General features: G+C 37.5%; 1 protein-coding gene across 1 annotated transcript; it reads right to left on the bottom strand.

The window, feature by feature from the left end:
• Positions 1-3,555: 3,555 nt before the first annotated feature.
• Positions 3,556-16,438, bottom strand: LOC107765278 (splicing factor SF3a60 homolog). The gene is made up of 13 exons (XM_016583906.2): positions 16,091-16,438; positions 15,902-16,015; positions 15,697-15,804; positions 14,822-14,964; positions 14,454-14,550; positions 13,680-13,844; positions 9,951-10,022; positions 9,638-9,796; positions 9,330-9,407; positions 8,344-8,472; positions 7,523-7,669; positions 4,024-4,205; positions 3,556-3,944 (listed from the first exon to the last, which is right to left on the bottom strand). The coding sequence occupies exons 1-12, from the start codon at positions 16,262-16,264 to the stop codon at positions 4,059-4,061; spliced, it is 1,533 nt and encodes a 510-aa protein (XP_016439392.1). The 5' UTR covers positions 16,265-16,438; the 3' UTR covers positions 3,556-3,944; positions 4,024-4,058.
• Positions 16,439-27,808: the final 11,370 nt, after the last annotated feature.

Consider the following 27,808-nt stretch of genomic DNA (forward strand, 5'->3'; position numbering starts at 1 on the left):
TCGTGAATTGTGACTCCAGATCCGGGTAGTAGTATGTAAATATTGAGGCTGTTATAAATTTCCGCACTCATTTGTAACTCGTTATAACTTATTTGTTGTTAATTACTGAAATGTGAAATAATTGGCTTAATGATTCTCTAACGTTGGCTTGCCTAGCAAGTAAAATGTTAGGCGCCATCACGGTCCCGACGGTGGAAATTTCGGGTCGTGACAGCTCATGTTAGATTCATAACTTGATAACTATTGTTACCGACAACTTTACTCAAAAAAATAATTCAACTCACTTCGTTCGATTTCATGACACTAGTTTGCCACCTACTCGCAGACATCCGTGTTTCAGTTTTATTTCTTAACTTTTACCAATTCCTTGACACCATTGAGTATCTCGTGATATGTTTCTACCAAAAACTTGGGATTGCATTTATTTCCATGCGCACCATAGACATGCTACCGTTGCTCGTAAGCCTTCAACAATCGAGAGTTATCGTTATCACTATGGTACTTGCACCTTTTTTAATATTTGTGCTCTTTTTTGAAAACATGCCCTTTACTGGCACACTTTATTTTTGTATAGAAGAGTCTCCTCATTCAAGAATGCGTATTACATTACCCTTTTCTATTTCATCTCGCGATAAGTGTGCACATATAAAAATACCCTCTTATTCCACTTAATCCCATGTACAATTCAAAGTACTTCCTTGTTCTCTGCCAATATTTGAATTTAATTCAAATTGCACATGTCCCCAAGTTGTAGGAATACATTCGAGTTGCCCATTAAATCCTTGACTATCAAACATAAGTTTCAACATTCCTGATGCAGAACATCGTAATTATTGCTCGTAATGCGTTTGCTTCTCTACAAATACTTTATGGTAATTGTACTCATTCTATCATGAAGTTACCGAAGGTTTTCTCTTCATCTTGACTGTAGTAAATAAAATATCTTATTTCTTAAACCATTACCTTTAAGGTTACTCTTACCTGCTCTGACGCTCCCCCACTTAAGCGTAAAACCCAATTCTTAAGCTCGAACCTAACACTCTAAGACTTTATTAAATTCCTACCTCATAGGTAAACTTACATCTAATCATATACATGCTCACATGCTGCCACAAGTTTTTTTTTATTCCCCAACTCGAAATCTCATATACATGCTCACATTCTTTAGCATTCTTCTCTCATTCCTTCAAGTCCTCAGCAGTGCAATCCGCTCTTGTCTTTGGCACCTCTACTCTTTCAGCATTTATCTGCAAGGTAGCTAGTGGACCAGCGGTGACAATATCCCATAGCTCATAGTCCTCTCTTATAATGTGATCTCTCATCCTATTTTTTCACCAAGAGTAGTACTGGCTGTTAAAGAGTGGTGGCCTAGCAATGGATTGCCCTTCCCAGTTTCCAGGTGGTGCACTCATGTTAATCTTCTCCTAAGGTGTAAGCCTCTTCAAGGAGAACCCGCTCTGATACTAATTGATGTTTTATACTTCAATGCCACACAATAAGAGGGGGCGATTTATGTGGTGTTCAATTTTCGCGTGCACTGATTATAGAATGGCCTGATTCTTCTATGTGTTCCTTATACTACTGTTGCGGAAATAGTAAATGCGGAAAGTAAAGAATACAAATATTTTTACGTGAAAAATACCCGGCTCAAAAGGTGAAAAAACCACGACCTACTACTCAGTAGAATTTTTTCCAACGCTTCACTAAATCACTGAGCCAAAACAGCATTTACAAAAAAAAAATATAAACCTAAGGATTACCTCTAATCCCGTTGTGGCAACCAGCCTTTAACTATTGCGACAACTTCAAGTTAACTCTAACTTGAATACTCAGAGTACTTAATACAATTGCCTCTAGATAAAGCTGAAAGGTACAATTTGAAAAGCCCCAATTGAACTAGAATAAAAGACAGACACTTGAAACTGGTTCTTTTATCTCGTTCATGTAGCTTCAGATTCGCACACTTGAATCACACAAGAATTGTTTGCAAAATGCCTTGCTATTTTGCTCTCAACTCAGGTTTAACTTCAGCGTTTGTGCGTACCTGTAGAATGAGAATATCCTGCAATATATAGAATTAGTAGAATAAGAAATAACTAGAGTTCTAATGTTACTCTTCCTTGGTGGAAGAGCTTCAACCTCTAACTTCACCCTTATCTTTGATAAAGTTCTCTTCGAGTAAGGAGTTTCTCCTTATCATTTATGCAAACCTTTTCAATCAGGAGATATCAGATATAACAACTTGAGCTTATCTCCTTCACGTGCATCCCTTATGCTCGAATTTGCCCGTGTTTGTGTACACTATGTATGGACCTGGTTCATGTTTGAGTTCCTTTATCAATCATCGAAACAAAATTTTACTTGGCCAACATTTTCATTTGGGACCTCCTGAGAATTGATACCTGTTATGCCTTGAGTAATGTGCTAACCACTTGCAACTGAATGAGTATCTACTGATCTGCAGCATTGGCTGGGTTTGCTTCCTGGAAAGTGGCGCCTGTTATACTGTACTGGTAGACATATAGGATTGACCCTTCGACAGCCTTCTGTTAGAGTACTCATTGGGGAAGTGTACCTAACAATATCTAAAGTATCAACACCTAACACAACATTTTCAGCTGCCTCACATATAAGCTTCACCGTTATGCCTAGTGGGGGCTGGCCTCATGACAAGTCTGGTGTAGGTGGAAAGTTGCAAGTGAATACCTATTTCAGATTGAGAGCTGGGAGACGGTTATATCTTAAGGAAGAAACTGACACCTCGAAGTTTCCATCTGCTACACCAGATGCTCAAGCTTCTGCAGTGAAAAGGTTATCTAGTAAAAAGTGGAGGAAAGCCATCCCCATAAATGAATTTCCTTCAAGCCTTTCTGTAGCTAAACTTGTGTCCACTGAATAAATCACTGAGTGGTAACGTTGAAGTCGCACAGAAAGCACTTCAAGAGGTACGCACTCAAATACCTTCAGAAATGTTTGATCTGTCAAAAATCATCTGTGGAACATATTTAGATTCAAGATTGTTTGTCCTTCAAAGTGTAAATGGATCTGCACTCGTTTTAACAAGATGTACAAACGATAGTTGATCGTAGTAAAAAACTTTGTTGACTCACTTTGTAAAAGATTGTTAGAGGAATAGAAGCTTAATTCGTGTATTTAAGCTCACAGAGATTCTTTTTTACCATGTTACCATTTTTCCAGCAAAAGATATATGTTCATCACAGTGCGCAACGGAAAGGCTGCGTCCCTGGACGCTCAGAGGAAAATTTACACATCAACTAACCCCAAACTAGTTAAAACCAATAGAATTCATTAATTATAACTATTCCGCTGCATCTAAGTTCATTTCATTTTAACAGGAAATAAGTTACCGTTTTAATACACATTGAATTTCTAGTATTCTTTAGAAATGTAAAATTTATCTCTATGGTAGTCCTTAACCAGGCAACAGACACTCGTTACAAATACTTGTAATCCCAAAATAGTTGCAGGCACGCTTATGGAAATTTCAGTAAACATTCATGGGAGACTGTATAGAATTTGGCGAGAACTTGAAAGGACTCGGCAATCAAGATGCACCAGCATGCATTAATTTACCGTACAATTGTATGGCACTAAAGAGAAGATAACAGCGATGCAGTCAGAGAGAAATATTTGGCTGTCTTCGTCGGAACCCCAGAAGGCCGTGAAAACCTCACGACCAAAGACCAGGACTCTGTTCTGAAAATAAATTTAATCTAATAACAACAATAGCCTATCTAAAGACAACCTCGCTAATACAAATACATTTCATACATTTCAAATAGAGGCTTCTGTCTCTTGTCCCTCTCCCGCTTAGTGAATTCTAACATTGTCACTTTCGAGGGGCAGGTGGATACACCAACAATCGCTTACTGAATAACAAGTGCTTGGTCAACCAAAATCAAGACATCTGGTCTGTCCAATATCTAGGATAAAGAAAATGCATAAGCAAAAGGAACAGAAACATTTCCACCCAGGTGAACTAAAACCAATAAAACAACATACCACCAAAGAAATTGAAAAGCTCTACAGAAACAAATCTAGATCAATCCCTGGCGTTGTAGATCCGTGTATGTCTTTTTGTTGTAGATGTTGCCCTCTTGATCTTCATATTCCTCTTCAAGATCTGGGCGCCACTTATTCAGCCCTTGTTTTTCTTGGATTCTTTCCCAAAGTTGCTTGGCTTCCTGTGACACAACAAAAAATGTGCATCAGAAGCTGCAGTAACAAAGGAAAAAGGAACAGCTAGCTGCATGCAACTTACCAGTTGCAACATCTATATTCGACATTGCTGTGTTTCAGGATTAAAATAATGCCAAAACAAAAGCTAGAAGCTGTCATACTAATTTGATTTGCATCCATGGATCTAGGTACTAATATAACCAAGACGGTAAAAAATAAGCTAAAACATGATTTAAGAGGGAAAAGAGGAAAAGAGAGCAGGGTTCTTTGAAGCTTAGTTGGCAGAAGCAGAAAATTGCATCCACTGAGTTACCAAACTACAGCTGCACTTTGTATCCTAACTATATTTATAGGAAGAACGGAAGCAAGAATGACGCCCTGAAGAAACGCACCATCGTCTGTCCAGACATGTAAAGAGGTTCATATGGTTATTAAGCTACTGAAATCACAATTTTAATAATTAAAAATCATGACGGATCAACAGCAGAATGTTAAAAGTGACCAAAATTACTACTCAAGAGCTACATGTTAGGGGTCTGGCTCTTTGAAATCAGGCGTGGCACGGTCATGGCAAGGATTTGGCATGATGGCCTTGTCATTTGCCTATGTGCGGATGGAAAACAACATGCGGGACAGTGGGGGCGGCATTGATAGTGGCAACAAACTGTTGCAAGGCCAAAGTGTGCCGGATGACACCAAGGCATGAGGTTGGTTACGTGCAAAATAAAGGCCAAGGTCTTGAGGGAGGCAAGACAAGGTTGGCAAGGTCTTGACAAAGCTATGGGGGCAAGTGAAGGCGTCATGGCATGGCATGGGCACCGGGCAGCATCGACATGGGCACTTAAGCATATGAGAGGTGCCAAGCTAAGCTATGGCAAATCAAAGCGGGTTGATGACAAAGGCTAAGGTAAACTAAGGCAGGGTGCGAAGCCAAAATATAAGCAATGGCGCAGGTGAAACAAGAGTTGTCACGGACAAGACTGAAACTCGGTCAAGGCATGTGCGAGTGGCATTGGCGATGGGCATCTGCGGCTAAGTCATGGGCAGCAGGCATGACAGATTGGCATTGGCGGGAGGCAGTGTCAAGATACCAAAGCAAGCCTTGGGCACGGAGTAAGCAAGGCCGAACACGCACATGCAGCGCACATGGGAGCAGTTGGGCAGTTTCTTTTGGTTATAACTGCGCGATTTCTTTTGGTTGTAACTTGTAACTGCTTGTAACCATGTTGCATTATTTTTGTAGCCTTTCTACACGAAATGATAATGGCCCAAGTAGTTGGGGATGTCAACTACATGTTAGGAACTGATTAGCCTTGAGTGTGACAAGTGTCGAAAGCAACGACAAGTGTCCTTGTGCTGTCAAGTACCAAAGGTTGTCACATGTGTTATAAATGTGCCTTGGGACTTGGTCGAATTGGAAGTGCGAAATTTGTGTGCAATTTCATAAGAACGGAAGCTAGAAAGAAATGTGAGGATTTCTAAAGAGTGTTCCTTAGGGCCTAAGGCTGGGCATGGGCAGGTTTTACTGTGGCATCGAACGACTTGTGTTCTTTGTCAAGTTAAGTGGGCTGTGAACGACTTGTGTTCATAGCAAGTGAGGGTGTCCTTTCTGTGCTTTGTGATTAATACTAAGGTTGGGAATTTTCCCGTATATGTTGTTCTTTACCTTCACTGCCCAAAATTAAACTAAGGCCAAAGACACGAAAATTTGGCTAACGGGTGAAAGGCTGAGTCAAGTTGGAGACTGCCGCACGGAGGCAAACCTCAGGTTGATGAAGTTTACCCCTGTGACACTACACATGGTGTCTCAATAGCATGGTTCACAAAAAAATATCGCACTTGAGACGTCAACTAACATATAGTGTTATCAAAGGCGAAATGCGCAAAAACGCTCTAAGGTCCGTTGGGCTTTAAGCGCAAAGTGCAAATAAAGCATGGGCTTTAACGAAGAAAGGTGCAAATGGAGAAGAAATAGAAATAGTTGTGTATTAAAATAACAAATATATGGATAAAAAAATTGAAAAAGAATTATGATAAAGTGAAATATCAATTGTTTAATGTCGCCTCTTCAGGATTACGCTCATGGGTGAGGAACAGTATGCCTTAGAGCCTTGATGACAACAGAAGCACCCGCTAAGCGAGGCGAAGCGCTCAGCATGTTTTGAGCCTCGCTTTAGAGCTTAAGCGCGCTTTAAGGGCGCCTTTGAAAACACTGCTAACATAAAGGTAGTAGACAATGTGAAGAGAGCAAGAAGTTTCTCCAGAAGTAATACAAAATGGAAAAATGGTTATACGGGTTATAGGCAGGCACATACTATGAATGGGTTTATACCTACGCACTTATCAGCTGGACACTTTTTTGCAGCCTCTATTGCAAACATGACAAACTTCATGCAAGAACTTATGCTTCAGCTATTAATCAAACATTTGGCATCTAAAATAGATTTAGAAGTCAAAATTAAGACATTCGAAGGGATGTCTCAGAGGGTAAGGACAAAGAATAGAGACCAGGACAAAAAGAAATGAGAGGGATCGTTAATTTTTTGTTTCAGAATGAGTGAAAAAAGAGAGAGGAATATCACATACAACATAGCATACCTGACGAAGATTTAATTTGTCACAAGTCTGGTCTTTTTGGCATTTACAGAATCAAAATGTTCCATCTGAAAGAGGTCTGTTCCTCTGCTTCTCTCCGAACAAAACTAGAAGTCTTTTTACATGCCTTTCTCTCCCTAGAAATTAAGGCAAGAGCAGAAGTGAAACTCCACCCCTCTCCTTTTCTTCCCAGAACATCCATTTACATTAGAAACATCACTCATCATTATGTGTTTACTGATTGAGGAAGAAACCTTTTGCTAAAACCTTACCTAATGCTTTTCATCTGATAAGATGACTTAGATCAGTACTCTAAGTTTGAAATCATCTGTATGTAGAGAGCATGCTTATAGGAGTACACTGTATGATAAGTTACCTTTGTTTAAGTCTCATTTGATAAGTCATATTCATAGACAGTGATCTTCAAGGGATTATATGTGTCATTGGATGCAAATGTTTATAGGTTGCATCCTGGACTTTAAAGACTCCTTTGAAGAAGTCTAACCAAGGTAAGTAACAGTTATGTCTAATGATCATGTGTATACAAATATAGACGCCTTTGAGATGAATAGCATACAAGAAGTCAATGTGACTAAACTGCAACTCTATCAACATTTCATTTCAATGAGTAGCAGATGTTTTAATTAGTTTAACATCTAGACAACTAAACAAATAGCATTAAATATGCAACAATGATGAACAGAGATTGCAGCTTAGAGAAACATACTTCGATTGATGTGATCTCATTGAAGTTCTTAGTATTTGGGATACCAAGACAACGCATTCCATGTTGATGTCTCCATTCCTTGAAATGCCGCTCATAAGCCCTACGGCCCCAGTAACTATGGTTCCCACATATCTCACACTTGAACTCCTGAAAGCATTCATACAAAAGTGCCTAAGAGCTCATATGTCTAAAAAAGTGTCATAGAGATGAATGACAAAGATAACACCAAATGATCCAACAAGCAATTAGCTGTAATCATTCAGATATTACAGTAAAGAAAAAGGACTATTGCATGCATGCATCCTCCAATTCTCTTCCAGGCCCCTTTTTCGTCTCTTTATTTTTCTTTTTTCTTTCAGTACTCTTTCTGAGGCAGGTAAGGGACTTCTGATGACTAAACTTTTATGGGGCATTGATTTGGGGGAGAATGGGTGTCTCGTCTCCAAATTTAAGTTATTAGCAGTACAAACTGTACCAAAGCAACACATCTGTAATGAGTTAAGCTTAAACCAGCACAATCTATAGGTTTTCTGGAACAAAAAGAAGACCATTTCAGGCGCCCAAGCAAAGATTACACAAGTCAAACACCTATTCAAGAGCTAAAAACTGAGACTCTAATCTTTAAGTCATGCCTTGGAACTATGCAAGGAGATAACACATGTCAACATCAAAAATACAAATGGAAACCGCAAGTACAACAAAAATTCACTCGAGGCAAAAAGAAGAAAAAAAATACTAGCAGTTAACAATGTGATCACCGACCTATAACAGACATCAAAACAAAGGGCAGGCAGCCTACCATACACTCCCAAAAAAATTACCTGACCAAGGCCATGAAGCTTATACAACCAGTAAGGAATAGGCTTCCCATCCCAACCCATAGGCAACTTCAGAGGATTATAAATTTGTTGGTCTTCTTCATCACTCTCAGACTCAGCCTGTACATCATCCTGTAGAAAACATCAAAAAAGCAGGCATCATTAGAGAGGATAGCAGCTTATACATAAGTCAAGATACGCTAAAAGAAAAACTAAAACCAATTAATTAGTGCGACGAAAGGTCTCTGAAGAGCATGTTTTATGGTTCTGTTAAATTCATCTACTCCCGACAGCCGCAGATTTTAGAAAGCTCAAGCAAGTTCAGTTGTAAATCTTTCTTATTAGTCAATGCACTAAATTCCATGGGGCTTTTCCTTTATATCTACCATTTCAACAGGCTATGATCCAAATGTTACACGGTAGATCCAAAATTGAATACTATTACACTCATGGAACAGCCCAATCTCTAAAGATTCACAAAATACACTCATTTATTTTCCATTTTCCTTTCATTAAAATGTTGTATTCAAACCCCGCCTGTGAAATATGAACAGCCAGAAGACTGCCCACACTGATGGAACATTGTACTAAGTCCTTTTTATCACATTTTAGAACTGTCAGCAGGGGGTTATCTCTGTGACTTCTAAGGGCATTTGATTATAGCAGATGTACCAAATATTCGTATAGAATTTTTTACCACGAGTTTGTGTATTAGGGGAAGTGGCTTGCTCCGCAGATACTTGTGTAAGACACAATCACTGCCTATCACGGAGCAAAGAGAAGAGGTACTTGTTCTTTCTGCTTGAAACTTGATTGAGGATGATCTTCTCCTCAAGTACTGTATGCTTTCTTGTTCATATTTTTAGAGCAAAAAAGAGATACGTGGGTGTTTAGTGTAATTAACCCATATTTTAATTAAGAGTTTGATCTCTTTTATGATGGCTGGTGCTTTCTTTCCCATATGAGGTTGCAGGTTGCTCATGAATTACCTCTTCACGTTCTGCCTCCATTTCTTCATATGTCAAAGCCTGTTTTTTCTCAACATTCTCTTTTGTCCGCACAATTGTCTGCAGGGAAATAAATATTAAGAATAAAGTATTAGCGGACCAACTAAAGGATTAACATCACATAAATGAGCACCATGATTGCTGTCCGCTCAAACATGACTTCAAAAACTGAAAATACGGTAGCACATAAAGAATCTGTTTATGAATTTACTCCACATTCATTTGTATGTGAGCATGTTGCCTTAGATATCTTTTCCTTTGGGAGATAAGAGAAGTGTTGTGTCACCCACCTCATCCAACAGATCACATAGCTTTCTTATCTTTGCTTCCATAAGGGCAATCTCTTTTACATCATCACCCACTTGAGGAGCTGGCATTACACCATTTTGTTCTGGTTTCCGGGAGCCTTTTGCAAAATGCTTTCTGTCCAGTTTTTCTAGCGGTGTATGCTGTCAAAACATCAAACAACAAATTCATGCATGTCGAAACCAATTCGCAAATAATTTGAAACAGGAAGCAATCAAATCCACAAGCATATACGAGAGAACACTTTATTCTTGGGTAAAAAATGCTAATTCTTGGGTAAAGATACTAGCAACTAACCTTCGTAAGGAAAAACCTCTCAGCACGTTGCTGAATAGTACCTCCAGTCTTCAATCCTAGAGCACCCAATGCCTAAAATAAATGCCACAGCATTGAAGTACATATCAACATTAAGCACCCTAAAGTCGTGCAATAATATTTAGAAACCACAGAATATAGTCTACATCATGGGAATGACATATATGAGAAGTACCACACAAATAAAACATGATAGTTGGCAGGGAAAGAGGATTAAAGAAATATTTGTGGGAATAGGAAAAATGAGAAACTGGTGCAATTTTCTAACATCAATCAGCAAAACGATCTCTTGTTTTGGCATACAAGTTGAGCTTGACATAAGCAAGTCTTAAACAAACCCCAATGAGAAGTTTAAAATGGTAAAATCAAAGTTCAGAAACCCACATATCCACAAATTTATCAATGGGGCCAAGGGAATCCCCAAATATCAAACAGTCCATGCAGTACAAAGTAATGGTCAAAGCTCTATCCATAAATCTCTTTTAAATGTGCATTTATCATAAAGATAATACAAAAAACGTGTGCATGGTTACAAAGAGAAAGCTCCAATGATAAATGAACCATAGAAAAAGAAGAGGAAAGGCTTCTTTTTCTTTTTCTTCTTTGGGGAGGTGGATGGGTGGGGAGGGGAGGGCTTGTAATTTTGCTAACCAAATCAGTTGACAAAACAAAGTCTTTAAGACTTAAAGAGCACTAGTACACCATGCTGCCGATGAGGATGGAGGCTACACCGTAGGAGATTGGACAACCAAAGAGCTAATTAACAATAATATTGTCATCGCAAAGAGAAACACTAGTTTAAAACAAAAATAAAAATAAAAGATTAGGAAAATTATGTGGTTCAAACCACCAGGTTCTGTAGATCTATAAACCATGAGATATGATTAACCAAAAGCATCTTGAATGATTAGACCACATACTTAAAGGGAATTCTCCTGTCATAGAAAGGTTTTTGAGACCAGATCATTCTCAAGATAGAGAAGACTGAATAAACATTAGGGTTCTCGTCTTGAATCTGGGAGTTCAATTTCAATAGCATAATTTTACTTTACCTCCTAAGCATCTGCCACAAGTCAGTCCAAGAGCAACTGACTTTGAAACATAGAGGGTGTTTGGCTAAGCTTATAAGCTGGTCAAAGTAGCTTATAAGCACTTTTCGGCTTATCTACGCGTTTGGTAAAGTTAAAAGTGCTTATAAGCCGTGCTTATAAGTCAAAAACAAGCCAAAAGTCATAAGCTGGTCACCCCCAGCTTATAAATTTTTAGCTTATAAGCACTTTAAGTTTGACCAAAATTTTTACTATTTTATCCTTAAAATATTCTTTTTAAGAACAAAACTCTTGCATTGATACTCACTGCCTCAAGTACTATTTCAACCTAACCCCCTCCCTCCGCCTCTTCAAGTCTGCAATGCTCATTGACTATTTAAGATAAGCAAATTCTCTATTCCTTTGCATATTTATATCTATGTGATTGTGTATTAATCTTTGAACTGTATGTAATAAATGAGGACATATCAAATTTTTGGTATGTTGCTTTCCAAGTGTTGTGGTGATAAAGACAGTGTTTGTTTCTCTTCAGATATTTTGTCCTATCTAGGTTTATTTTTTACTTAGAAACTTTTATCAATTTATTACTTATTATAACTTATGATTATATGCTTATCATAAAATAAATTATATTTATCATAAAAGTTATCTTATCTAAGCACAGTTGTATTTAAAATAAAATGACAAATAGAATATTTTGTATTTGGATCGATTTGGAATCTAAAATTTTGAAGATATTACGCCCTTATAGGTGTAAACACTTCTAAAGTTATTTAAGTCATTTTAACAGAAAAAAAGCTTATCAGCATTTTTTATCAAATACTGCATCAGCTTATTATCAATTTCAGCACTTGTATCCAAACACATAACTGCTTATTTATTAAATCAGTTTCAGCACTTAAAAGTGCTTTTCAGCACCTAATGCTTATCAGCTACTTCAAATCAGCTAATCCAAACGGACTCATAATTGACCTAAAATAGTCAGAAGAAGAAACTAAATACAAAACGAAAAAAGGGGGAAGCATTCCAATGAAAGCTAAAAGATCAGTTGCTATAAACATCAAGCCGTCCAGGAATATTGATGTTAAGATGCCTTGTGTACAAATTTTTGTAGGGTATCCAAGAGCTGTGTCAATGATATTAGTCCTCAAATAGAAGCAAAAAAGCATTTTTGTCTGCACTGCTGATTCAGTTTCACAGTACGGTGCTTGTACCATCTAGATCTGATTCTCTTATTTGGAAGGGCGATGCAAAAGGGAAGCTCACTGTTAAAAGGTGCTATAAACTTCAACGAGACCTCTCAGCCAGCATACCACTTTGGCCATGGAAGTGCATTTGGAGGAATATGGCACCTCTGAAGGCAGAATGGTTTACTGGGTTGGCTGCTCATGGAGCAAGTTTGACTCATGAAAATCTTCAAGAAAGGGGGATCACTATGTGTAGCAAATGTCCACTTTGTGAGAGGCAAAATAAGGACATTAACCATCTTTTCGTTCACTGCTCATTCACTAAACAAACCTGGGATCTCTTTTCCAGCATTATGGGAGTTAACTGGATCACGCCACAGACAACTATGGAATTGCTACAGGCTGGTGCATTAAAGGGATGGGAACGACAAAAGTGAAAATTTGAACTCAATCCCCTGTGCTATCTGGTGGACAATCTGGAAAGAATGCAAGAATTTTTTAAGGCAAAACTGATTCTGTAATTAGTATTAAGTACAGATGCATCTCTCTTCTATTTTTGGTGTAACATGGCTATTGCAAATGACATAGATGCCATGACAGATTTTTTGAGCTCTTTACATTTACAGCTGTAAAGACCTTTGTAAGTTATTTTTCAGCATCTTGTTGTCACTGGATGCTAAATAAATTACCTTTAACAATCTAAAAAAAAGGTCTCCTAAAGAAGATAAGTAACAAAATCAAATAGGAGAAAACATGCTTTCGAGATGGGAATCGGTATCTAACAAATTCCATGGTTCCAGTATAAATGACATAAAAAGAAAAAGGAATGACACCACAATGAGCGAATTTTTAGACGCTATGGAACCTAAGTGATTACTTTCAAATTCAGAGAAACCATGGAATTAACAAAAAAAGGGCAAAGTTTGATTATTTTCAACTGCTACCCCTACCTCATTTCGATGATCCATTCCATGATTTTAAACATCCAATTGCCTCTTCCAGTTAATATGATAAACTAAGTTGTCTCTCATCCATTTAAAGGCTATAATCTGTGTGGTAATTATCAAAAAATGAGGGTGCACGTTATTAAAATTCAAGATTCACTTCAAACTGTTAAAAGAAATCTAATGAAGGCTGAGTGCCAATCAGACTATCTACTCAAGTTGACCCATCAGTTCATTTTGATGGAACCTAATAGCTTGGAATTTAGTACAGCTACTTTCTTCTATTTCCTGTAAATCAGATAAGCAGGCCATTATCAGCCCATTAATCTGCTCAGATTAAGTGCATGAAGAACATCTAGTTCCTATGAACCACTAGTGTATCCTCAAGTTAACATCTTCCAAAACGTGACGGCATTCAAGTTCCAATTAAAAAGACATAGATCTGAAACAATTTTAAGGCAAGCATTCAAGTTCCACCAAAGAAAACATAGATGAGAAACGATTTTTTCAAAGTTAAAAAAAAAACAATACCTCCTTTAACTTATCAGGTCCCTCTATCGTCAGCTCCTCAACTGTACTATAAGAATTAAGATCAATCACAGTATGATTCTGTGGAGCACTTCCATTTTCCTGACTGTTATTTTCCCATCCTTCTACCTTGCCTATTGTCCACTCTTCTTCGAATTCACTTGTTACCTGTCAGAAATTAGTTATTAGAATAGAAGTGTTTTTTCTTTCTTTTGGAGAGGGGGATTGGTGAGTGGGGGATAAGCCAAGTATCATTTCAAAGCACATATAAAAGTTAATCATAAACAGCACAAAAATCAATCAAATTCAAAGATAGAACTCAATAATACTGCATCTCACAAGGAAAATTTTCCCAAATCAATCATTAAATGCCAAAGTGAAAATCATATTCAAAGTATGCCAGCATAACCTCCTCTAATCGAGAAGCTATAATCCTTAAACTATACTCTTTCAGCAGCAAACTATACAATTCAGAGAAGTTTATATCATGTCTCTTATGATAAGATATGGGTCAGCAATGACTTCCACAGAGCAAGAGCGTCCCACTTACACCAATATACAAGTCACAAAACCCACAAATTGCATTAATTTTTACAACCTGATATACAAAACCTTCTCTGATCATGTGTTCACTAAACTCTCACATTATATTAAATGGAGAAAGGACTGTAATACACTTCCCGACACTGTAAGAGAGGAGCATGCAGCAAGTAAGCAATGATCACTCAATAATAAAGTCGGATTGAGAAACAGAATGTTGATAAAAGAAAATAGCACCTTTGAGAATATCCTATCAAGATCCTGCAAGGGCTCTGTCCGCTCGAAAAAATAGATTAGATACTCCAATAGTTTCTGCAAATATTCTCGGTATGGCCTGTAAAAGAGAAAAAAGACAATAATGCAATATCATAAAATTAAAGGAATCATGAAGAGGAGGGGTAAAGGGTTTTCTACATCTAGATTTGAACTACATAGGAACAACAAGATTTCACCCAAGCAAACAAGCAATTACTGAAGTAGCTGTGATTTCAGAGATTGCTTCCTGAAAGTCTATACTTCATGTAACTGTACTAAGAAACAGACTCTAAATGATATTATCTGATTTGAAAGATCGAACATTCTACACCAACTACAGAAATTTTTACCTTGTCGACTTTGCTTTACGGGGAATCTTCTGCGGTTGGGAAAATACATCAAGATAAGCTGTGTATTCAATTCGCGCACCAAATTTGGAGTTGTAATACTCGTTAAACAATTCATGCAAGTCAAGGTATCGCCCTGAACCTTCCTGTCAAATATGTCACAATAGCAAAATGGAATATAAGACAACTAGTATCATACAATTACCAAGAAGCATACATGAAGAAAGCAATAAACACTTGGGAGGGGGGCGCACATCAACCAAACAGTTCCTGCTTCAAAAGTTATACAAAGTTACAATGAAGCATAAACCCACTGCAAAATCATTCAACTATTATTGAAAAATTCACATCAATGCCATATAGATTATATGAACGTCTAGTTGTCTCTTTTGCAGTGAGTAGACACAGGAAGCCTAATTTCAAGTTTCAAAACCATACCTAGTTTCCTTGACAAGCTGTTAATAAACCCAATGACTGAGCCTATGTTTCTATACAACGGAATTGCCTCATCACAAAGTTATAAGATCGGTGAACGTTAGATTGCCATTAGTCTTTGACACACAACTGTTGTATCAGATAACAGAAAATCCTCACTGTCAGGGAAGAACTAACTGATAAAAAATAATTTTGTCTAGCCAGCTGGCAGCTGCATATATTCAGCAGGAAAAAAGGATGCTTACAATGTAGCTAATGCCCAACAAATAAAGACTTGTAAATATGTAGTCAAAAATGTCATAAAGGAGTACTATATAAAGCCGCAGTATCTGTGAATATCTCAAGCAAGCTCACATTGAATGCAGCAATAATCAAAAAATTAAATACAAGCAGCTAATTTCCTGCCAAAAAGCAACAAGGAATAGACGAAGAGCGACACTAACCTCGCCACTAAACTCGATTTGTGGTTCTTCTATGAGGAGCTGCTCGTAATCATCGCTGGCATCAATAACAACACGCGCAGCAGGATGCCTTCTATGGTATTCCCGAATCTAAATATCACCAAGCACAAATAAACAGGGCAAGTTTTTCAAACTAGGCAACAATAGAATAGTATAAAAGATTTTAAAAAAACGTGATTGTTTTGACCTCTTTTAATCTGTCATAAAACGCACTAAATACGTTTGTTCCAGTTGCTGTCTGGCCTCCAAGAGCTGCAATTTCATCCTTCCTTGCACCGTCTTTGTCTTCATAGATATCTACCTATAACACACACACTAATGTTAACTTGACAAATTACTAAATTAAATTCAATTGCAGAAAGGAACGAATAATTACCAGTTTATGTGTAGTGTCAATGATTTGCTCGATCATGTTACGAACTCGGTGGCTCTGGTGGAGCCGGTCCTTGTTAGTAGCCGGCTCGGTCTGGAGATCCTTCACGACGAGACGCTCGAGCCGCTCAACTTCCTCGTGCGATGCACGAGTCACCTCCAGTAGAGTCGACGACATTGTTCTTCGACTTCCACTGTTGCCAAGTTACGTTCTGCAAAGGATTAGGGTTCTGTCTCTTTCTTTTCACCAAGAGAAGTTGCCGGTTCAGGGAGGTCGGTTTTGCCGGGTTGGGGGAAATTGATTGGAGATGTGGAGAATAATCATTTATCCTCTTTATTTTTAAAACCTAAAACATTTTTTTCAATTTCAAAGTATAAATACACTTTTGTTTTTATTATGAGACTAGCCTTTAATATGCACGCGAACAATAAAAATCAATTAATAAATAACATATTTTGAGTTATAAAATAAAAATTAAAAAATATAAATTTCTAAAAGATAATAACTATTGATCTCATTGACTAACTCAATAATGAAGAAATAATGGCCTGCAGATAATTAAAATTTTACTAAATTTAAATCCATAAGAAATTTGAATTTTATCATAAATTAAATATATACTAGTCAAAATAATATTATGGGCCAGTATGATCGGATCAATTTTTTAAATCTAATTAAATTGATTTAAATAAAGGTCCAATATACTATTGGGCTAGCCCATTAGTTGGTATTCTATCAAATAGGTCGGCCCATGAGCCTCAAGCCCAATAGCCCATCAGGATTTTCTTGGAGGCTATTCCACCCCCATACCTATATAAAGGGGTCACAAGAGAAGGCTAGAACATCAATCAAGTAAGTAGAACGAAAGGCTAAAGAAGCTCTAAAGAATAGCATCAAGGTCTTCCTCCACATATGCAATCTTCGTGTGTGGTCAAATCCTAAAGACAAACTCAAATCATGGGCGGGCGGCTTCAAATCTTCCGTTCGTGATAATCCAAAACTAAATCCTGATTTGTGACGACCTTCAAATTGTTCGTGACACACCATAAATCTGAAATTCGTCAAGTTCAAGATCAATCTATCAAGCTCTTGAACCATCATTCATGAGGATAAGAATAAGAGGACTACATCTCGTTAGATTTGAGATATTCTAGAGATTGTAACTCTATCACTTAAAATCGAATATAATATTTGTCGTTGTACTTCTTGTCTTGATTATTATTTTTCAGGAACGAAATTTAGTTGCTACAAATTTTGGTATACCTAGTGGGATGATCTCTACCTCTCATCTCTTCTCTTCGAAGTTCAAGAACACCAAGATGACCTCAATAAAAATCAACCATGGATCTGACTCTAAAAGTGAATTGGAAGTTGCAATGGAGATTGTTGGCCAAATCAAAAGAAGCAAAATCGAGATGATAAGACAACAAATGCTTAAAGTGCCATCCACAACTCATGTTTTTGGTTCATCTTCTCCAAAAGAAGTAAGATCCTCTTCGTACGTACTAAAAGAAGGGAACAACATCGTTGAGGTGGTCGAACGAACTTTGGCGCGATTCATCCTTTCAAAAGAATACTATTGGTCCCACAATCCATTCATATAGAAAAATGATGACGTCTTGAGCAATGAATTTTCTCCAATCTCTCATCGTGTCACTCCACAATATGCTCTCTATCCACATGATGATCCATACCATTCTTCGTCCTCTGTGCCGGTCATGCAAACGATGATGATTGAAGCTTCTACCATAGAAGAACAACTTGCAAATTTGACAAAAGCAGTTGAAGGTTTGATAAAGTACATGAAACATCAAGATGATAAAACTTTCCAAGTTGATGAATAAGGTGGAGAGTATGACGGAGGAAGAATCAAGTCAAGCACCTATGAAGCTTCCAGAAATTCAAGAGAAAGGAGAGTCTTCTGCAAAGCTAGCAATAATGACCAAAGAGCTCCAAGTCTCTTGTGATAGACAGATTCATGTTGAGCAATTGAAGGACTTCATCATAGGGGCCATCAAAGATAAAATTAAGCCTTCGCCTAAATCTTTCCTTACATACTCAAAGTCGTACACACAAAGTATTGTTAACTTGAAGATACCAAGCGGATATGACCCCCCTAAGCTTCAACAATTCGATGGTAAAAGAAATCCCAAGCAATATGTTGCACAATTCGTCGAGACGTGCAATGATGCTGGAACTTATAAGGATCACCTTGTCAAACAGTTTGTTTGATCTCTCAAAGGAAATGCTTTCGATTGGTACACATATCTTGAACCTGGTTCCGTTGATTGTTGGGAGTAACTCGAGCAAAAATTTCTCAATCGCTTCTATATCACAAGGCGCATTGTGAGTATGATTGAACTTACAAATGCCCACCAACGGAAGGAGGATCCAGTTATTGAATTCATCAATCGTTGGATGAGTTTAACCCTCAGCTGCAAAGACCGCCTTGGCGAAACTTCTGGCATCAAAATGTGCATCCAAGGTATGCACTGGGGCCTTCGTTGCATCTTGCAAAGAATAAAGCCTAAAACTTCTGAAGAGTTAGCCACCCATGCACATGATATGGAATTGAGGATGGATACACATGGAGATCAAAGGTTGTCTGTCTTTGAGACTCACGATAAAAAAGAAGTAGACGATGCCGAGAATAGGGGCAAGTATTCATCTAAAACTGAAATTGAAGAGCCAATGCATGTTACTATGCTCCTTGACGCATGAGTCTAAACTGCAAGTCGCAATGCTCCTCCACACATGAGCCTAAACTACATGTTGCAATGCTCATTGATACACGAGCCTAAACTGTATGTCACAAAATTTCTTAAATTCGAGCCAAATCTTCAAGTTGTAAAGCTCCCCAAATTTGAGCCAGATCTTCAACTTGCAAAGATCTTCAAAATTCGAGCAAAGTCTTTAAGTCACAAAGCTCTTCAAGTTTGAGAAAAATCTTCAAATTGAAAAGCTCTTCAAATTCGAGAAAAGTCTTCTAGATGTCAAGCTCTTCAAATTTGAGCAAAGACTTCAAGTTACAAAGCTACTCAAATACTAAGACTTCAAGTCGCAAAGCTCTTCAAATTTGAACAAAGTCTTCAAGTTGCATAGCTCTTCAAATTCGAGCAAAGACTTCCATTTACAAGCTCTTCAAATTTGAGCAAGTTTTCAAGATGTAAAGCTCTTCAAATTTGAGCAAAATTTTCAAGTTGTTATACTCCTTGTCCGCACGAGTATGAGTTGCATACAAAAAAAGAACTTACACTTCTTTTGAACTACGTAATGACTTGATCCTCTTTGCTGGGTTACGTAGGCAACGTAGATTTCATTATAAGTTCAGTCATTTAAGCGGAAAAAAAGAGTCAATTCCTTTTCATAATAGCCAAAAGAGGATGTTAGCTCTTTGTATGCGACATGCGCTTCTTTGGTAAATTAAAAGAAGTAGTTACTCCACGTCAAAGCTTAAAGGATAATGCGCCATATTTTCTTTCATCCATCCGCATGAAAAAATGCTTCATGTGCTTCATTCGATAAAGGTTGAAGGACGAGATGCTCTCCTCCGTAGCTCGAAATATGGAGCACTACATATATCTTTTCACCAAGTCGTGAGAAGGAAGTTCTATGCAATTCTTCTCCAAATTGCAAGAAGAGGTTGTTCTACTTCAAAGCTTGAAGTTTAGGACACACCATGCACTTCTTCGACAAGTTGAAAGAAGAGGTGGTTCCACGCCAAAGGTTGAAAGATGGTTGCTTCATGTACTTGCTCGCAAAGGAAGTAGCGCTCCAAGTGTCTTGCCAAGCCAAAAGAAGAGGAGATACGCCACATGCTTTCTCTCCAAAGGTGAAAAGGAGTCGCTCATAAATGTTTCCTTCTCCAGCCGCAAAAGTAGGGATACACCACGAGAATCTGTTGCCAAGCCGCAATAAAGAGACGAATGGTCTGGCATCATTCATGTGGACCTCTGGTGAATATTCTTATGGATATCAAGACCGCTAATACTCTCTTGAAAATCTGCAAAAGAAAAAAAAATGGAGCCCCCGGTGCCAATGGCACGAAGCTTTTGGTTTTGTTGATCGGTGTCGAATGACATGGAGCTTTAGCTCAACAGCAAGTATCGGTGTCAATGACATGACGCTCTAATACAGATGGTAAACATTGTGACATAATCTTCCCCACCAAATCTTGAAAGATGTAATGCTCCACAGATTATTCCGTCAAAACCGTGAGAAGGACGCTCCATGAACTTCTTCGCTAAGTTGCAAGAAGTCATACATGCCAAGACTCAATGGACAAGCAGTTCCATGTGCCTATTTGCCTGCAAAAAATAGATAGTTTTGATCATGTAATTCTTCACGTGATCTGTCACAAAGAACTTTCCATGTTCGTCTCTGCCAAGGCTACAAAAAACAAAAAATTAAAGTATGATGCACGAACAATCATCTCGATTTCAATGCTTGATTCAAAAAAAATTGTCGTGACTATATCAAAAAGGGTAGAGCTTCGAGTTTTGTTCGTGTTGTAAATCTCATAGTCTTCTTTCGAATGCCGTAAATGATATGATGACTAGGTCCCTCACTTTTTTTTTCACTCAGTTCACCAACATGCTTGAAGTCCCAGAAGAGCTTTCTAGAATGACTTTGCCAGACAAAGTTGAATACATCCTTGAAGAAGCTGAAACAAAGGCCGAGCATCCGACATATGCTCCATCTCTATCTGGACATAAGCAGGCAATGGGAATAGATGACAACAAAGATATTGTGAAACAATTAAAAAAAAAATAAGAAAATACGTTGATAAGGTAACGTCTTAAGATAATCCTAGTTGGTTTCTTTAATTTATGTTATGCAAATTATTTCTTTAACTCTTTCTATTTTAATACATAGGTCGGTTCAGACCTTGAATGTCACGACCTAATTTTCCCTTCGTTGGGTATCTTGATGGCACCTAGTCTTAGGGACTAAGTAAGCCTAACATTTACTGAATAAACAACGATAATTAAATAACATCTAACAATTTTTGAAATAGAAATCTCTATAAAATTTACAATTCCCCGAATTCGGTAGTACAAGTCATAAGCTCTGCAGAGTTTGCTATAATTTTCTAAATACAACTGTTTGAAATAAAGTAAACAGTGTGAATACAAATCAGAAGGTGACTCCGAAGCCTGCGAACGCAGCAACAGGTTTACCTTGAGTCTCCACAACAACAATCTGCACAGCTAGCTAATGATCAACTGAGTTCGAAATTACTTGGATCTGCACAAAAATGTGCAGAAGTGTAGTATGAGTACAACACGGCAGTACCCAGCAAGTATCAAGACTAAACTCAGTGAGTAGTGACGAGGAACAGTCAAGACACCTACTGGACTAAATAACCTGAACAAGTATAAGTATAGAGACAACAGAGTATGATATCTACATAAGGACTACGCGAAATGGCAAATAATACGGTAACTTCAGTAAGAAAGGAAAACAACAACTACCAGTGGAATACCATAGTAATGACATAGGAGAAAGAACGAAAACACAGCCTAAATCCGATGAACACAATTAAAAGAAAGGCAGGTATCAGCTAGATGAAAACAACCACTTTCACACCAGGTTTTGTCAATAAACTCCACGAGGTACCAAACCTCATACTATTCACAACTCACAGGTCCCAATACCTGAACCCTAACACTGGGCATCCCGTGCCCTCATTACACTTCATAACCGCACTAACGACTCATGTGCCAAATAGAACCATCCTCACATAGAAGGCAAGTAACAAGGATGTGCATCTATACTCAGCAATATCAATAAAATCTCTTAACCGATAAGAGTTCTCAACTACGTGTATGCTTGTGCAAGTGTCCTAACATGGTTCATGCCAGCTAGTAAGTATATGAAAGGAAATGGACAGCACGTAGAATATTTTCTCACAACTTTTCACAAGATAAAACTCACACAGGTAAGCGTACCACTACACAAATATCAACAACAAGAATGCCCCCAGGCCATCACAAGTCATCACAAATCAATCCCTGACATAGCTCACCTTGTCTCGCCACGTGTGCAATAATATAGTAAGTACCCGCCTTGTCTCTCCACACGTGCATAATAATGTTCCCCCCTTGTCTACCCATATATATATATATATATCCCGCCTTGTCACGCCGCATGTGCAAATATTAATAGTAACAATAGCCCGACAGAAAACTCGTGCAACCCAATAACACTCGCACGACAGAAACCTCGTGGATCACAATAACAACAACTGCATGACAGAAACCTCGTGCGTCACAACAACAAGTACAACATCAATAATGACAATAATGCAAGGGTATGACAAATAAGTCAACTCAGAAATTCCAGAACTCAAAGAAACGGAGGAACTAATTCATAAGGAGTAGTCACAGTAGAGAATGCTAGTCATAATAAGAACAACTCAACAAGGAAGAAAATAGTATGTAACAACGGCCCGCAATGTACAGTTCAACAACAAGGGAACTAACACAAGTCGAATGATTCCAAATAAGGACAAGTCGGCTAATATATAGGATATCTAAACTTCTTCTAAGGTCGGGCAATTACGAAAGAGACACACCAAATTCAATTAAGGATAAGCAGAAGAAAGATAATCATAGTCTCAATTAAGGATGAACAATTACAGAAGATATAATTATAACTTTAAATAAAGATAAGCAGTTAGGGGAAAAATAACTGGCAATAGAAGAGATAACAATTTCAGTTAAGGCACAGATGAATCAAATAAACAACAAGAGTGGATCATGAAGCAATTAACTCTAATTAAAATAGGTAGAGGTGAAACCAATAATTAAGAAACGTAAAACAACTACATATTCGGTAAATACAAGAACCTAAGAACCCTAAAAGGCCAACTTTCCACAAATAAGTCCGAGAATGTACTCGTCACCTCGCGTACCTGGACTACAATTAGCATAGAAACTCAAATTCTGAGGGGTAGTTCCCCCATACAAAGTTAGGCAAGATACTTACCTCAAAGAAGATAGACCGATACTCAAAAATGAACTTCTCAGGTGAAATGGCCTCCAGACTGCTCAAATCTAACCAAAATAACTTCAAAGCACAAATAAAACTCATAAGAAACTATTCCGGATCATAAAACCTCAATGTTTATCAAAATCTAAAAATCGACCCAAAAATCGACCACCAGGCCCGCACCTCGGAACCTAACAAATTTCATAAAATCCGAACACCCATTCCGATACGAGTTCAGCCATACTAAAATTATCAAATTCAGATACCAATTCGTCCCTCAAATCATGATTTTTCATTTTGAAAAATTTCTTCAAAAACCACCATTTTTCTCAACTCAAAATATAAATTAAATGATAAAAATGAAGATAAAATCATGGAATATAATAAATTCTAGGTGAAGAACACTTACCCAATAGATTTACTTGAAAAACCCACAAGGAAGCTCCCAAAACCGAGCTCTCAAAGCTCCAAAGTGAAATGAGATCAAACCCTCGAAATTTCCCCTTTTCTGCCCAGTGGTCTCGCACCTGCGGACTTCCAGTCGCACCTACGATGCCGCACCTACGAAAATTCCATCGCAGGTGAGGAAATGACTTAAGTCCTCATGTCTGCTTCTGCGAGCACAAGCCCGCACCTGCGAGTGCGCGCCTGCAGATTCTTGTCCGTAGCTGCGACCCCCGCCCATACCGCTCCTGCGACCATCATTCCGCATCTCCGGATGCGCAGATGCGGCTCCCTTCTCGCACCTGCGCTCATAGACCTTCTTGATCAAAAGCGCACCTACGCCCTTCACTCCGCACGTGTGATCCCGCACTTGCGGTCTCCCTACCGTAAGTGCGAAACACCAGAAACCAGCAAAGCTTTAACAATTGCATAAGTCCAATATTTCCTCCACTAAGCACCCAAACACACCTGAAGCCCCCGGGACCTCAACAAAACATACCAACCAGTCCTAAAACACCATACGAACTTAGTCGAGCCCTCGAATCACACCAAACAATGCTAAAAACACAATTCACCCTCCGATTTTAACTTGATGAACTTGAAACTTCTAATTTTTACAACTAATGCCGAAACCTACCATACCACATCCGAATGATCCCAAATTTTGCACACAAGTCATATTCAATCTTACGGACCTACTCTAACTTTCGGAATCGGAATCCTACCCCGATATCAAAAAGTCCACCTCCGGTCAAAATCTCTAAAAATTCGACTTTCGCCATTTCAAGCCTAAATCAGCTACAAGCCTCAAATTCACCGTCTGGACACGCTCCTAAGTCCAAATCACCCAACAAAGCTAACGGAACCTCCAGAACTCCATTCCGGAGTCGTCTTCATATAGTTCCAACTACGGTCAAAATCCTAAGACTTAAGCTTCCATTTTAGGGACTAAGTGTCCCAAATTACTCTGAATCATTCGGTAACTGAATTCAACCACGCACGCAATTTAATACACATAATACGAAGCTGCTCTGAGCCTTATTCCGCCAAACGGGACTTAAATTCTCAAAACGACCGGCCAGGTCGTTACATCTGATTGTTCAAGAAAGAGGTATACCTAATTCTTGATTTATATATATATATATATATATATATATATATATATATATATATATATATATATATATATATATATGTGTGTGTGTGTGTGTGTGTGTGTGTGTGTGTGTGTGTGTGTGTGTGTGTGTGTGTGTGTGTGTGTGTGTGTGTGTGTGTGTGTGTGTACTAGGTAGCATTCGGCTACTCAATGATTCCATCAAGTCTGTGTTACATGCAATAAAAAGTCAACAGGGTACGAACATTGATTCTAAGATTTCATTCGAAATATATTCATTTTGGACAACAATTTTTACCATGTTATGTTTATATTAGCATTCATAAAGTACATATCCTAACAAATTTCTAATGCAGTTTACTGGTAGTTCTACGAAAAATGATGAGCATTACAAAGAAAAGAACAAACAGAATCCGTGCAGTAGTGCTAAACCAGTGTTGGGAAATAACAGTAAAACAAGTATTTTAACAATTTTAACACAATTTGATGACAAATAATCTACATTATATTTACATAATATATACATTATATCTACATATAACCTAAATTACCAACAAATAATCTACATTATATTTCCAATTATTGTGTTAGATACATGACACATGTCTGACATTCAAAATGAGGAGAATGTTCCTGTAGGTATTGACTTATCTTCCCAATTTCAAGGGGCATTGGAGGAAGAAACTGCAGGTATGATTTAGTACATTTTATCTACATATTTCAAAATACATATTACATCTGAGCTACATGACAATATTTCAACAAATTAACTATAATTTATCTACAATATTGTTTCTGTTTATTACAAATGATTTATAATTTTATTAAGTTGTACACATTTATTGTAACAGAGAAGGAAACTATGCATGTGGACTCTCCAAAACAGGATGCAGAAGTTGGCATACAAGGAGAACATTTAAAAGAGGAGAAGGAGACTATGCCTTTGCAATCTCTCATTCAACAAGCAACAGTTATACAATAATGAGACGATTGCAATGAAGATTTTAGTGGTATTATATGTTACAATATAATTGTAGGAAAAAAATAACAGCTTTCATATAAGTTTCAGTTTTCCCAAAAGAACAATTACAACCAACATACAATGTTGTTCTTTTGTTTTAAATTTTGTAGGTGAACCATCCGACTACATCAATATAGGTGATTCGTACAATGACTCCAGGTTTAGAAATAAGGCAGTAACACTTGATGCTTTTGAGCTACCAGAGAACTTCTTACAGATTGTTAAGTTCGGCGAGGTAAAGATGAAACAATCCTTGTGCATCAGGGAAGAACAAGGGTTCCTGGAAAGCATGCAAGATCCCCCTTTCTCCCTTATTTCAGTTATGGGGGAAGCATTTCTGTTGGACCTCCTCCAATTTTCAACATCAAGCATCCATTTACTGAGGTTATTGGCGACGATGTTGATCCTGATTTGTTGGAAAAATTCAATAAGTGGTTATATTTAGGTACCGACACAGTTTCAAAGAGGTTAGATTATACAATTTTTTCATATTATTGAGCGCATACAATTTATAGATTTCAAACTGAAACTACATTATAATTGTACTTGTTATGTCTTTAAATAGGAGGAAGGCGCCTTATACTTTAAAAGATAGCCAACTCAAGCCGTGGTTTGATCTTGGAGTGGAGAAAGTTGATAAAAAGGAATTGGTTTTATACTTTGGCACATCCCGGGCAAGTACTCAACAACACGGTACACACATACCCTGGCAGAATTTAAATGATTAGCTGTAGTATTCTGTTATTTTAGAAATCTATAGATTTTTTATTTGAAAAATATAGTTAAATTGTATAAAGCATTGAGAAATAATGAAATCTATTTTTTGCAGCACATTGATGTTATTTTATACTATTTGAGGTAGAAAGGAAAGTATGGTCCTGAAAACAAAACACGGTTTACAACCGCTGACTTTATGTTCAAGATTAGAATTGAACAAATTTATGAGAGGTACATTAATGCTCCTGCCGATAAGAAGCTTGTTGTCGCCAAACCCCAAGACGCCGTATCAGAATACATATTGGGGTACCGATTACTTGCAAATGTTGCATGGGACAAAGTTGATTTTGTGATTATGCCCATAAACATTGTGAAAATTTTTTATTGGTTGTTGGTTGTGTTTGACATTACCGATAGGGTTCTATACATTTATGATTCTATAATGTTTTCACGAAATCACAAACTTGTTGAATATGTTGTCGACAAGTTTGCTATTATGACTCCCCTCTACTTGTCATGCACCGGCTTCTATGGCAAGCGTCCAGACATCAACTACAAGAACACAAAGGCATACATTGAAAAACGTGTTACTAACTCTCTTGACATTCAGTGGTTGGTCGGTGAGATACCCCCAACAAAAAGAAGGATCACTGTATATGCTGCTTTTCCTTCTATCTATTTAACCAATTGTATTTTACATTGAATGCTAAATCTTTTTCCCTATTATTTTTTGCAAATGACTGTGGTGTATATATGGCGGTATTTGCAGAATATGTCAGCATTAGAGAGCTATTGATTTCAAAGGAAGACCTTTCTGATATTAATCAACACCGTAGACGCTATGGAGTGCTCCTTTGGGATTATTTTAGGAAAAAACAAGAGCTTGGTTCAATTAGTGAAAGTGAGGTGACTGACAAATTAACAAGAAGAAAAGGTGCACTAGCTGTGAATAAGAGAACACAAGTCCGGAAAAAGAAGAATTAGTTGCCCTTTTTGGTAGAAAAAATATACTTAAAGTGTTTAGCTGTAGCTGGATTATAGTAAAGTTATAGATAAATTATTTATTAAGAAGGAGTCAGCTTCAATTTATTTGTAGCAGATTTGTGCTACAGTTGTTTTACTTTTTATTTTGTTATTTTGTCCAGAATTCTACTACATAGAATAGAAAACATCTGTGGCTTTTTTTGGTTGAAAGTTATTAGTACTTGATCTCGATATTGGTACTATATAATTTTTTTACAACATAACTACAATTATGTCTACAACTACTATACAAAAATACATAATCTATTTAATTTTAGCAGTGTTGTTAAGAAAGGCTGAAAAGTAATAAATAAATCCAGTATTTGAACAAAACAACTACAAACCAATTGCATTATGAGTTGAAATATGTTTAGCAAACATTCATTATAGAAGACAATCTTTATTCAAA

This window comes from Nicotiana tabacum, chromosome 4, assembly GCF_000715075.1.
Source record: "Nicotiana tabacum cultivar K326 chromosome 4, ASM71507v2, whole genome shotgun sequence".
In the NCBI taxonomy this organism is placed as follows: domain Eukaryota; kingdom Viridiplantae; phylum Streptophyta; class Magnoliopsida; order Solanales; family Solanaceae; genus Nicotiana; species Nicotiana tabacum.